This window comes from Marmota flaviventris, chromosome 5 (assembly GCF_047511675.1).
Source record: "Marmota flaviventris isolate mMarFla1 chromosome 5, mMarFla1.hap1, whole genome shotgun sequence".
Taxonomy (NCBI): Eukaryota; Metazoa; Chordata; class Mammalia; order Rodentia; family Sciuridae; genus Marmota; species Marmota flaviventris.
In genome coordinates this window covers 13,570,237-13,584,278 of record NC_092502.1, presented here as the reverse complement: position 1 = coordinate 13,584,278, position 14,042 = coordinate 13,570,237, and the positions used below count along the sequence as shown (strand labels likewise).

At 49.7% G+C, this 14,042-nt stretch overlaps 1 protein-coding gene across 6 annotated transcripts in view; it reads left to right on the top strand.

Annotated features, from left to right (window-relative positions):
* The window catches only part of Tenm2 (teneurin transmembrane protein 2), an 892,009-nt gene extending 879,187 nt beyond the window's left edge, over positions 1–12,822 (top strand). For all 6 annotated transcript variants that reach the window (XM_071612002.1, XM_071612001.1, XM_027938624.2 and 3 more), the window contains 3 exons: positions 852–2,466; positions 10,357–10,487; positions 12,061–12,822. In XM_071612002.1, coding sequence (XP_071468103.1) covers positions 852–2,466; positions 10,357–10,487; positions 12,061–12,822 — 2,508 coding nt within the window. The remainder of the gene's footprint in view (positions 1–851; positions 2,467–10,356; positions 10,488–12,060) is intronic.
* Positions 12,823–14,042: the final 1,220 nt, after the last annotated feature.

Below are 14,042 nucleotides of genomic sequence, written 5' to 3'. Positions count from 1 at the left end.
AAGTTCAAGACCACCCTCAGAAATTGAGAGAGACCCTGATTCAAAATAAAATAAAAAGGGTTGGGGAGTGACACATTTGCCCAGCATGCACAGGCTGTTCAATCCATAGTACTGAAGGAAAAAAAAGAAGAAGAAAAAAAAAGTTGGGTCATATGCCAACTCTTTTGAAGGCTGCCTGAGACATCTAGTCTTAAGACAGGGGCTTGCTCATTCTGGGCCACTCATGTAGACTCCCCTCAGCACTGGTCCATCCCTCTCTTTTTCACTAACTCATTACATCAGTCACTTTCAGACAGATCTGTTACATCTCTGCAAGAAAGGGGCTGAAGTCCCCTTGGTCCATAGCTAACACTGTTCTCTTACACTATAAAGTACTGGACAGTTGACCAGTAATCTCCTGATTGCTCTATCTAAGGTTATTTTATCTCTACAGTGGCTTCTAGTCGGAGGATGTACTTTCCCCTAGATGTAATCAGGAGTGACAAAATTTGAGCACATGTGTCCAGCTGGGCCAGTGGCAGTCAGTTCTGAATAATCTCAAGGTCTTTGTGATTGAACCCGGGGACAAACTCTGTGCCTCCCACCTCAGTCCTCCGAGCCCTTGATACTCGGGATGCCTGAGCAGTATCAGCATCCTCCAAGAACTTGCTACAAATGCAAGTTTGTAACCAAACAGCCACCTTGATCCATCAGAACTGGTACACCCCCTGGAATGAATCTATGCAAACTCTAAACTTCCCATCTTTTGTGGCTTTTAATTGACATTTGGGGAAATGGAATCAATTCTGTCATTCACGTGCTTGGTCCTGAAGAACCAACTCACATGTTCCCTTTCCCTTTCCTTCCTCCAGTCCATGGTCCTCCTGCTCCAGAGCCAGCGCCAGTACATATTTGAGTATGACTCCTCTGACCGTCTCCACGCTGTCACCATGCCCAGCGTTGCCCGGCACAGCATGTCCACCCATACCTCCATTGGCTACATCCGCAACATTTACAACCCCCCAGAAAGCAACGCTTCGGTCATCTTTGACTACAGCGATGATGGCCGCATCCTAAAGACATCCTTTCTGGGCACGGGGCGCCAGGTGTTCTACAGGTATGGGAAACTGTCCAAGTTATCGGAGATTGTCTACGACAGTACTGCTGTCACCTTCGGGTACGACGAGACCACCGGTGTCCTGAAGATGGTCAACCTCCAAAGCGGGGGCTTCTCTTGCACCATCAGGTACCGGAAGATTGGCCCCCTGGTGGACAAGCAGATCTACAGGTTCTCGGAGGAAGGCATGATCAACGCCAGGTTTGACTACACCTACCACGACAACAGCTTCCGGATCGCGAGCATCAAGCCGGTCATCAGTGAGACTCCCCTCCCCGTGGACCTGTACCGCTACGATGAGATTTCTGGCAAGGTGGAGCACTTCGGCAAGTTCGGAGTCATCTATTACGACATCAACCAGATCATCACCACGGCCGTGATGACCCTGAGCAAGCACTTCGACACCCACGGGCGCATCAAGGAAGTGCAGTACGAGATGTTCCGCTCGCTCATGTACTGGATGACCGTGCAGTACGACAGCATGGGCCGGGTCATCAAGCGGGAGCTGAAACTGGGGCCCTACGCCAACACTACCAAGTACACCTATGACTACGACGGGGACGGGCAGCTGCAGAGCGTGGCGGTCAATGACCGGCCCACCTGGCGCTACAGCTACGACCTCAACGGGAACCTCCACCTGCTGAACCCGGGCAACAGCGTGCGCCTCATGCCCCTGCGCTACGACCTGCGCGACCGGATAACCAGGCTGGGGGACGTGCAGTACAAAATCGACGACGACGGCTACCTGTGCCAGCGGGGGTCGGACATCTTCGAGTACAACTCCAAGGGCCTCCTGACGCGAGCCTACAACAAGGCCAGCGGCTGGAGCGTGCAGTACCGCTACGACGGTGTGGGGCGGCGCGCATCCTACAAGACCAACCTGGGCCACCACCTGCAGTACTTCTACTCGGACCTGCACAACCCCACACGCATCACCCACGTTTACAACCACTCCAACTCGGAGATCACCTCGCTGTACTACGACCTGCAGGGTCACCTCTTCGCCATGGAGAGCAGCAGTGGAGAGGAGTACTATGTGGCCTCGGACAACACGGGGACTCCCCTGGCCGTGTTCAGCATCAATGGCCTCATGATCAAGCAGCTGCAGTACACGGCCTATGGGGAGATTTACCATGACTCCAACCCAGACTTCCAGATGGTCATTGGCTTCCACGGGGGCCTCTACGACCCCCTGACCAAGCTGGTCCACTTCACCCAGCGGGATTATGATGTGCTGGCAGGGCGCTGGACCTCCCCAGACTACACCATGTGGAAAGACGTGGGCAAGGAGCCGGCGCCCTTCAACCTCTACATGTTCAAGAGCAACAACCCTCTCAGCAACGAGCTGGATTTGAAGAACTACGTGACAGGTAAGGATCTGCCTTCTCCAAAGGCAGCAGCTCCCTGTGGGGTGGTTGCCCCAGTGAACTGTTGGGAACTTGGAGAGAAGTCTTAGGTTTGGTGATGTAGGAACCCCCAGAGCTATCAAGCCTGGGCGGTGCAGCTGGCAATTTTCTGTCTTGCATTTATGAGCCCAGAGACCTGGGCTAGTTGCCTATCCTCTCTGAACTAGTTCCTGTCTCTAGTTAAGAACACTGATAAAAACCATCCCATAGGGTGATCCCGAGAAGTAGATGAAATTAGGTAGGTGATTTAGTGCTGGCACTCAGGGGGTGTTCCTGAATTGCCATCTCTTACATCAGTAACATTGTTGTCACTAGCAAAGCAAAGCAGTGAGTTAGCACAGGCACTGAGATGCCTGGGACCCCACCTCTGACCTCCAGAGGCTGACCTGGTGAGATACACACACAAATAATCAGCAATAATGAAGGCAGAGTTAGGCTTGGCCACTGTCTAGGTGTCTGCTTGGTTTTTTTATTCAAAAAAGCATTTGTAGAGTAGGGCCACCTGAAATTCTGGAAATATCATGTGAACAAGATGAGCACGTTTCTCTCAAAAGACTGTGTGAAAGAGAGAAAGTGTGTGTGTGTATGTGTAAATCAATTCCAATTTGGAAGATTCAACACAACATACTAAGGTCCATTCATACTGAGCCCAAAGAAGGAATGGGACCCAGGTTGGTTCAGTGGAGAAGGAAGACTTTGAGCAAAAGTCAGGATAGAAGGGCAGATGACCCAGGTTAAGTGAGAGATGAGGTTCCCTGTGCATGCATGCATCCATCCATCCATTCAGCCCAGCTTATGGAGTATCTTACATGTTCTAAGTATAGAGCTGAAGTGGAAGGCACACAAAGCTCCTGTGCTCAGGGAAATAAGCAAAGAAATCAAGATACATGATAGATCCCAAGAGTCCAGACCTCCAAGGGCCAACCTTCAGCAAGCAGGCGAGGACCATCTAACCTGCCGATGCCAAGACAGGGCCCCCACATTCCAGGAAACTCCCAGCTACTGAACATGGGCCACGCATCAACATCAGGTAACCAGGGTCACTGGAAAGGGAGTTGTGGCTACCTGGAGCCCAGGGCTGCCCTTGGTGTCCCCTGCTATGAAGGAAGTCAGCAACTCAAGGGTCAACTCATGCCACATGATGCTTTGCTGACAGGTTCAGGCCTCTCCCAGTTGAACTCTACATCTCCATACAACGGAAGCCACTGGAACTTTTAGACCCAGCAGCTCTGGCCAAGTTGGCTCCACTGGCCCTCCTCTCCCAGCACCTTGTCAGGAGAGCCTGCCATGATGTTCCGCCAGGGCTTCTTTCTTCCCCAGGACTTTGTCCCCCAACTCACTGTAATTTCAAAGTGCCTCTCAGGAAGCACACCAAGTATCAAGTAATAAGTGGAGATGAATAAAATAAAGTAAGGGGTTGCACAGGAGAGATGCAAAGTACCTCATTTACTTAGGGTGCTTACAAAAGGCCTCTCTGAGCAGGTGGCATTTGTGCAGAGACCTTTATGAATTGGAGCAGGGAGAGGAAGAGTGTTCCAGAGAGGGAAATAGATGGATGGGGAGACAGACCCGGCCTGCTTTAGCCAGAGGAGAGATTCCTTCCCCACAGCATGTGCTCCCAGAGCCATGGTTGGTGCTGGGCACCTGAGGAACCAACCAACCAGAGGCAAATGAAGAAACCCAGAGAGGGCTGAGGAGACGCCATGCTGCCAAGGCCCGGACAAAACTGTTCACAGGACACAGCTTCACTGACCACCTCAGCCACTTTCCTGCTTCCCTAGAAAAAGAAAAGGGAAATTAGCCGACTTTTCTAAATGGCAAGATGGCTTGCCTCATTCCAGGGCTTCGTGGAGACTCAATAAGTGGGAATCAAATCAATTTGAACTAAGTCCAACCAAATTGAATCCAGAAACCATTAGAAAGAGTCTAAAATAAAGGATGGTGTCAGAGAAACCATGTGCAGAGGGGTTACTCTCTGCAGTGCAACTGAGAAAAGGAACCTGGTGGAGAAGGGGGGCAGACCAGTGTGGACACACCTGCTACCACCTGTTGGTGAAAAAATGACCCTTGGAGAGTGGATCAGAGCAAAGAACACCAAATCATTGTCTGCTGTTGAAATGTTGGCTCATCTGTAAACCCTGGCTAAATTAGTCTTAATTTGCCACTTAGGAAACTAGCAGAGTGGCTGAACTTGCTGCTCACAGTCTAAGCGGAAGAAGTAATTAAGATGTAGTCAGAAGGAAAGCAACGAACAGAACATGCTCTCTCCAGTACCCAGAAGAATCGATGCTATTTGGAAACAGATCTCTCTGAATGCAAGTGGCAGCCCCCGAGGCATGAGGAGGTTCTGCATTCACCCAAGAATGCTGGTGCAAAGGGCAACAACAGAGTGCAGAGCCTGGCCAGACACAGGGGAGGCTGAGGCAGGAGGATTGTGAGTTCAAGACCAGCCTCATCAACATAGTAAGACCCCTGTGGCCCCCTACCCCTGCTCTGGAACATGAGGGTAGCCATCATGAGCCAGTAGAGAAGGACAGGAAAGGATTCCTTTCCCTCAACTTAACAGTTATGTTTCATAGTTATCTTTGACATGACAATAGGTACATCTGGAATGAAGAGAGATTAGAGGAAAGGGTATAAAAGGAAGATTGAGAGGCTCCCTGCAGTGTCCTGGATTTTTCCAATTTTAGCAACTGTGGAAACTCCTCAACCTTGGGCACAATGGGACCTAGGTCCAGCCGAAAGTTTTGCCCAGTCCTCAGGCCACTTTCCCTGATGTCAGCAAATCTCCAGTCACCAAATCTGGCCTCACCAGTCACTTGCTATTTGACTTGAACAAATGTCTTGACCTTTCTGAGCCTTTGTTCCTTCATCTGAAAAATGGTGATAAAGCACTCACCTCCTGCAGCAGTGAACAAGAACAGAATCAGCCCAGCCCAGATGAATCCTGAAAAATGGTCACAATTCATAAGCAGCTCTGGACTTGGAAATGGTGCCGATAGGCGTGAAGACCCTGCCTGCACATAACGCTCTGGGGAGCTGGGGGTAGCATCCATCTGCTCCCCAAAGCGGATTCAGACCCCCCCTGTGACTGGCTTGGCTTTAGCAAACCATGAACTCCAGACAGGATTTGAGCACCTAGAAGGTGCTCATGATGAGCCTCCAGCTTCCTCACCCTGCCTTCATGGTGGGTCCCTGGACTTGCAAAGGCCAGCCGGCGCACGGGAGCTGAGTTGGGTTCCTGTGAGAAGCACAGCCCCGCTCATGTCTTCTCTTCTCTCGCATCCCTGAACACCTGAGGAAGCTGCGCTGACGTGTTTGGAGCCAGAGCTCCATGGTGACATAGTCACAGGCTATGAGGAATGGGAGAGGAGGTGGGCAGCCACCAGAAGGCCAGGGCACCAGCTCCCCGCGGCCTCTCCACAGGCTCCTTGGGAGGTTATCACCACCACCAGCGGCTCCAGGAGGAGCCGGAGTGCTTGTGTGGTTCCTGAAGGGCCTTCTAAGAAAGGATAAGCAGCTTGGGCAGAGGTTTCCAAGTGGGTTTAGACGCAGAAGCAATAGAATAAGAAAGGAAAAGGAAGAAGCATAGCTATTACTCCCCATGGAAATGGTCACAAAAATTCCTGGTGACAAAGGCAGAGAGCTCTTACCATCTCTTTTAGTTTTTTCCTGCTGTGACTAAAGGGCCTGAACAGAACAACTATAGAGGAGGAAAAGTTTTTTGAGGGCTCACGGCTTCAGAGGTCTTAGTCCATAGAAGGCTGGCTCCGTTCCTCAGGCTGAACATCATGGCAGGAGCGTGTGGCAGAGGGAAGCCGCTCACTTCATGGTGACTAGGAAGCTGGGAGAGAGACTCCACTCAGATACAAATATATGCACCAAAGCCACAACCCAATTCCCACCTCCTCCAGCCATACCCCACCACTTCAGTTACCACTCAGTGGATTAATCCACTGATTGGATTAAGACTGTCACAACCCCAATCATTTCTCCTCTGAACCTTCTTGCGTTGTCTCATACATGAGCTTTTGGGGACACCTAACATCCAAACCATAACACTGTCTCTGTCCTTAGGAACCTGAGCTAGGGAGAGTGCTCCCTGGGAGAAATGATGACCATGGAAGGCCTGAGGATGGCCTGCTCTTGCTACCCTTGGAAGTCCCCACAGTGGAAGTCCTCAGTGAAGATGAGGGGGGAGTATATGTGGGATACAGAGGCAATACTAAATAACACTGAAACAGTGGGGACAGTTGGTCCCTTCTCCATGCTGTCTGAATCCATTTTAGTTGAGGACCAAGCAGCCTCTGCTTGGCACTGGTATGTACCAAGCTCCTCATTGACACTTGTGATCTCCCTGTTTAGGAGCGAGTGTGTCTCAGGCTCCCTTAGTAGCAGCTAACAAAATGGTACTGAATCTCATTGACTTTTCCTTTGTTTCAATTTTATAGTTATGTTCTGGTTGCAATAAGTGTGTCTGTTTTCCCATTTATGAGAGTAATATAAAGTTTCTTTTTTAAAATGGATTTCCCTAAGTTGAACAGGCAAATTTATCTCTTTAAATAATCAGTAAGTAGATCATACTACAGTTGACACCTGAATGTGGCAAAAAATAATATTCATCATCTTGACAAGTGACTATAAATATTGAAATTTTACCCCAGTTTTTTTGTTTGTTTGTTTTTTTTTTTTTTTTTTTTTTTTTTGGTACCAGAGATTGAACCCAGGGATACTTAACCACTGACTAAGCCACACTCCCAGGCCTTTTTATTTTTTATTTTGAGACAGGGTCTCACTAATTTGCTTAGGGCCTTGCTAAATTACTAAAGCTGGCTTTGAACTTGCAATCCTCCTACCTCAGCCTCCTGAGCTGCTGGGATTATAGGTGTGCGCCACATGCCCAGCTAATTTCTTTTTTTTTTTTAAGGAAAGGATTTACCGGTGAATGAGATATGGAGAGTGAGAGAAAGAAAGGAGTCAAGAATGGTAGTTGGACTATAATGAACCAATTTTTAAAATATGAAAAAAAAAGAATGGCAGCTGGATAATGAACCAATTAAAAAATATACTGGGGGCAGGGTGGAGAGTGGCAGCTGGAGAGAAGAGCGATCACCACCTGGGATGGAAAGGACCATGGTGGTGCTGGTTGGGGCAGGAAGATTGGGAGACAGTTCTGGACAGGTCAGACTGGAAATGTAATTATATGCACAGGTTCAGAGTTCATGGAGCCATCCTGGCTGGAACATAAATCATGGAGTAGCATGTAGATAAATCGTACCAGCATGTAGATAGCCCTTTGACCTGGAGGCTGGATAAGAGAATATGTTTGTGAGTATAGATGAGGGAGAAGACTTTCAGAGTGATTCTGTGGCATGCCAACATGAGGAGAGGGGTGGGAACCAGAAGGGACAGGTGTCAGCTACTCACTTGTAGGAGAAGGAAAAACAAAAGAAAGTTTTTCCAGAAAACCAAAAATTAAAAAAGTTTTCCACTCGCCAAATTCGACGAGAACCATGAGGGAATCTTAGCAACCTGGAGGGCAGTCATGACCTTGACAGTACAGTGTGGAGACACAGCCTGGTTCAGAGGAGAATGGGAAACAGTGAGAGGGGAGAATCAGCTTGAGAGGCTTTGGGGAAAGGAAAATAAGAAATAGGTGATAGCAAAAGGAGAAAAGGGCAAGAAGGGGAAATGACCAAGGGACATGGAGCAGCAGCTCTGCGTGCTGATGGGGCTCACCCCCTGGAAGGGAAGTAAATAGACCGTGTGAGGCAAGAGGTGGGGTGCTGGGATGATGGCCTTGAGTCAGCACCCAGTGCCCAGTGGAGGGGTGCCTACCAGCTGCCCCTTTAGAGTGCTAGCACGAGGGACCAGGTGCAGGCAGCTGCATGGTGGTAGGAGTTGAGGGAGAAGAGAAAACCAGGTCAGCTGCTGGGGGCAGGAAGGGAAAGCAGGTAGAGGCTTTAGGAGAGGTGAGAAGGCATGAAATCTTCCAGGAGGGGAGGCACAGGGCTGAGTAAAGGATCGCAGTTGGGTTGCCAGGCAGCAGAAAGGCAAGGTGGAGGTCCGCGTTCAGGAATTCCAAGTGGCTCCATTCAGCATGGTGATGATTCCTTCCCCAGCCTTCTTCAGGTGCACACGTGCAGACCTGGACGAGGCAAAGACCTGGATTTGACCAATATTGTGATCACACCCAATGAAGTGAGAAAGGGAACAAGGGATCTGGGAACCTACCCAGGGAATGAGTCCAGAGACTGGTCAGCAAATGTGTAGCAGGCTAGAAGGCCAGGATGTTGAGGGATAGGGGACAGGAGGATGGGGGGAAGTACTTGGGAGACAGGGGCGATCAAAAGATGGAGGGTGTCAGGTTATAAGGAAGAGTGGGATAGAAAGAGTTGAGGCCCTGCTCAGGGGTGACATTCACGAAAGTGATGTGAGAGGAGTCAGATATTGGCAATGAGAATGTCCAGAGCATGAGAGGAGGTCAAGGGACTAAGAGACCAAGATGTTGGAAGGACCGCCTACTTGCCTAAGAAATCACTAGAATTAATTCAGGATGGATCAGAGGTGGAGAGAATGATAGTGAGGCAGAAGCTAACAGCTTTGAGAAATTCAGCCAAGAGGCCTTCGATGACTATGGTACCTTCAGATCCAGCACCCACAGAATAAGCTGGGGGACCAGTGCTCTCAGGGAGAGAGGTTCAGTTGTAGCAAGAATGGAAAGAAACCTTTAGAGAAGATGTGTGGGGCTTCCCTGGTGACCCAGATGGATTCCAGAGGGCCTGGTGGAAGTATTTCAGGAGCTGAGAGAGGTAGAGATGGGGCAGGAAAGGGTATTGGCACGGACTATGATGCATGATCTCGGGATGCCATCATAAAAGGACTTAACCAGGCTGGTCCTTCTGGACCCCAGGCCAATAGTTTCAGTGAAGATGGAAGTGTTTCTAGGGACTGATGTTCAGGACTCCATACTGATCACTGCAGAAGGAAGCCTGGAGACCTGGGGGGGGGGAGGTGGCCCTCCTCTGAGAACCTGGACATTCAGCACAGAATGCATGTGGGCAGGTGGTGTAATTACCAATGCAAAGGACTTCATCTTGACCGCTGGTTGGGTGTCTTACATGAGTATGCAGAGCTCTCTCTTGACCCCTCCTTGAAGAGTAGGAGGCCTAGAAAAATGGGTCTCGGGCCAGAAAATTGCATCCCATCCATGTCCAACCCTTGGAACCCCCCTTTCCATGGTGCGCCAGCCTTGACACAGCAGTCCTGGTCCAAGGGTCCCACACAGTGGTCAGAAGCATCACTGATCCCTCTGGCTGGCCATTGTATATAGGCTTCTGACATGTTGTCTGGCCTGTAATAGATGCCCCTTTAAATATATGCTTCATTAAGGAGGGCACATTCATTGGGTGGTGCATGTGCCGGGCACCGTGATGAGTCCTTTGCATGGATTTTCTCTTTTGATCCTCACAACAACTCAATGAGGTTGGTGCAATTATAATGTCAACTCACATCTGAGGCTGGGAGGGGGCTGGAAGTTGCCCAGGGTCACACATCAAGGGAATCGAAGCTAAGTCTATATCCCTGCAGTACTGGCCTTCTAATCACGGCATGGTGTTGGTGTGTCAGTTGACCAAGCCAGGAGGGACATCTATTTCCTGGAACTGTGCAGACCCAGGACACCTCACCGGCTCTTGCCTCCCTCCTCTGTTGGACCCCATACCTAAACACCTGTTTTATTCATTCTCTCTCTCTCTCTCTCTCTCTCTCTCTCTCTCTCTCTCTCTCTCTCATCCACTTGCAGCTTTCCATTCATCATGATTTCAGAAATCTTTATTTTTGTTTCCACCATAGATGTGAAAAGCTGGCTTGTGATGTTTGGATTTCAGCTCAGCAACATAATTCCCGGCTTCCCAAGAGCCAAAATGTATTTCGTGCCTCCTCCCTACGAATTGTCAGAGAGTCAAGCGAGTGAGAGTGGCCAGGTAAGTGCAGATTCCTTCCAGGAATCCAAATGATTGCCATCATTCCCTTTGCAAACAGAACCACAGGGCAGCAAAGGGCGGGTCAGGAGAGGAAAACATTGGAGCTGGGTATAAAAGGTGCAGGAGACATGGGGCTTCCCACAAAGTGAATGTCAGTGCTGTCATCTACCTGGTGCAGCACACATTTCTTCCCAACCTCAATTATTACCTTAATTGTGGTATCATTATCTGTTCAGTATATACCCTTGAGTCACTCCTTGATTAACAACAGCACAGAGAAATCTAGCAGCAACCCACCATCTGCACGGCCTAGAAGATCATAACCCTTTCAGCTTTTATGGGAAGTAATAAAACTGTGGTTTGCAGTTTCTGTCCCATTAAAGAACATTTTTATGCCCCACATAAAACCTTGGCGCTTTATGGCCCAAATGTACACAGATTGAATTTTCAGAACATAATTCGTGCTTGGGTCTTTCTGTGATGACCGAAAGGTGGTCAGTTTCAATTTGGGTGCAGCTGAGACCTCTACCACAATCAAATGGGAGGAGAGGGCATGGGTGCTCGGAAAACCCCTGCCACAGAACTGGTGCTCAGCACGATGGAAGTCTGAAAGGTCTCAGCTGCTCGGAATAATTGTCCAGATTGTATAACTATAGAGAGTCGAGGAGGAGCTGCTGGGTAATTGGGAACAGCATTCTCTTAGTCCTGCCCCTCGGGGACCACTCAGTGGATGAAAAGCCATCATTTCTCTCATTTATCTAAGTGCCGTTACCTCCCCAGCTCAGCCTCTTCCATTATCCCTGCCTGTCCCCCAACCACCAATTTCGACAAGTTGCCATTCGAGTGGAGAACTCGAGGCCAAGGAGGCAGGGGTGATTTCCTTCCTCCGCAGAACCAGGGCTAAGATCCAAAACAACTCACGCACAGCCAAGGGGTCTCCCTGCTGGCCCCCAAAGCCCGCATCTCTTAGCCACGTGCTTCTCAAACCTTGACATGCATACAAATCACCCAGAGTGTCCAGGTAACGTAAGCCCCTGGCTCAGTAGGTCTTGGGTGAGGCCTGAGGTTCCACTTTGTTAAGAGGGTGATTCTCTGTGGTCCCTCCCTGGCTGGTCCCTCTGAGTAGCAAGGTCTTTATCCAAAGAAGATAATGATTCTCCAGACCATTGGTCTCAGAAATAGCCAGGTTAGATGGGTGGGGTTCACAGCCGTTCCAGTAGACCACTGCCCTGAGGTCAGGACATTCCTGGGTTTAAAGTGCACAAGGCAGTGGCCACCCCCCAGTGCAGGGGAATCTGATCCAACAGTGGTGAGCCACGGTAAGTGCATGGGCCTAGGTACAGACTCGGGGGAGATGACAAACCTCCGACACCATCTCTTAGTGGCACAGTTACCCAATGGACAGGCCACCCCTTCAGAGATCTGGCAGCCCGTCCGAGTTCCAACAGGCCGACTAGGTTAGCTGGTATTACAGGCACACAGGGCCTCTGGGGCGTCCCAGGCATTTTTCTCTGGCTGTTCCTAACGAGCTGCCTGCACCTTCTCAGCTTTCTCTTTGTTCTTGTGCCCACAGCTCATTACAGGCGTCCAGCAGACAGCGGAGAGACATAATCAGGCCTTCATGGCTCTGGAGGGGCAGGTCATATCTAAAAAGCTCCACGCCAGCATCCGAGAGAAAGCAGGCCACTGGTTTGCCACCACCACGCCCATCATTGGCAAAGGTATCATGTTTGCCATCAAGGAAGGGCGGGTGACCACCGGTGTGTCCAGCATCGCCAGTGAGGACAGCCGCAAGGTGGCATCTGTGCTGAACAACGCCTACTACCTGGACAAGATGCACTACAGCATCGAGGGCAAGGACACCCACTACTTTGTGAAGATCGGCTCGGCCGACAGTGACCTGGTCACGCTGGGCACTACCATCGGCCGCAAGGTACTGGAGAGCGGGGTGAACGTGACCGTGTCGCAGCCCACGCTGCTGGTCAATGGCAGGACTCGAAGGTTCACCAACATCGAATTCCAGTACTCCACGCTGCTGCTCAGCATCCGCTACGGCCTCACCCCCGATACCCTGGACGAAGAGAAGGCCCGCGTCCTGGACCAGGCGAGACAGAGGGCCCTGGGCACCGCCTGGGCCAAGGAGCAGCAGAAAGCCAGGGACGGCCGAGAGGGCAGCCGCCTGTGGACTGAGGGCGAGAAGCAGCAGCTGCTGAGCTCGGGGCGCGTGCAGGGCTACGAGGGCTATTACGTCCTTCCCGTGGAGCAGTACCCCGAGCTGGCGGACAGCAGCAGCAACATCCAGTTCCTAAGACAGAACGAGATGGGAAAGAGGTAACAAAGTCACCCGCTGCCATTCCTCGTCTGGATGGCTGAGCAGGAGTAACTGTGCTCTCCTCTCCTAAGGAGATGAAGACCTAACAGGGGCACGGAGGCTGGGCTGCTTTAGGAGACCAAGTGGCAAGAAAGCTCACATTTTTTGAGTTCAAATGCTACTACCGTCCAAGAAGTCCCTCATCCTGAAGCACACTAAAGCCCAGCTGCAAATTCTGAGGAAATCAAAACAAACGGATGAACGAATGAATGAACAGACACACAAAAATGTTCCGAGTTCCCCTAAAATATGGCCCACTTGTTCTGGGTCTACCGCAGAAAAGAGACACTAAATATCCAAAAGGAACAAAAGAACAGAAAAAAAAAAAATAGGCAAACAGCAACCAACAGACAGCAAAACAAACACACCGACCAGAAAACAAAGCAATGAAGACGGAAGGCCTCATATCTTATTACCTCACTCATTCACACGTGAGCGACGCGGAGACACTGACAGGGCGTCCGTCGTCAGACCAGCTGGGGACGATTCAGACTGCTCGTTGGACAGACGCTTCCGACGTTTTCCTTTAAGCAAATACAGGTGCATTTAAAACACGACTTTGGGGGTGATTTGTGTGTAGCGCCTGGGGAGGGGGGGCAGCGAAGTGGAGGAGTGAGCACTGGAATACTTTTTAAAGAAAAAGAAAAACACAAGAAAAAAAAAATTCCTATCAAAAGTCAAAGCGAAATAATGCCGTCGGGCACTTACCTCTCGGGTCTCCACTTAGTCCGGCCTGAGCTAATTTATTTGAGCGCAGAAGTGTAAAATTTAATTCAAAACGGTGGCTATACTCACTACAGATAAATCTCATACTCTTTTGTCTTTGGAGATTCCATTGTGGACAGTAATACGCAGTTACAGGGTGTAGTCTGTTTAGATTCCGTAGTTCGTGGGTATCAAGTTACGGTAGAGGTGCGGCATTGTGACTCTTGCTAACAGGTACCACTCGATCACCCTGTACATACATACGCCGCAAGGCGCAATCACTGTTTCAGATTTAAAATTATTAGTGTGTTTGTTTGGTCCAGAAACTGAGACAATCACATGACAGTCACCATGAGGAGAGAAAAATTTAAAAAAAAATAAATAAAAATAAAAACAAAAAAAATGTTAAAAACTTAAGAAAAAATACAAAAAAAAAAAAAAACCACAAAAAAGTCTAATAAGAACTTTGGTACAGGAAC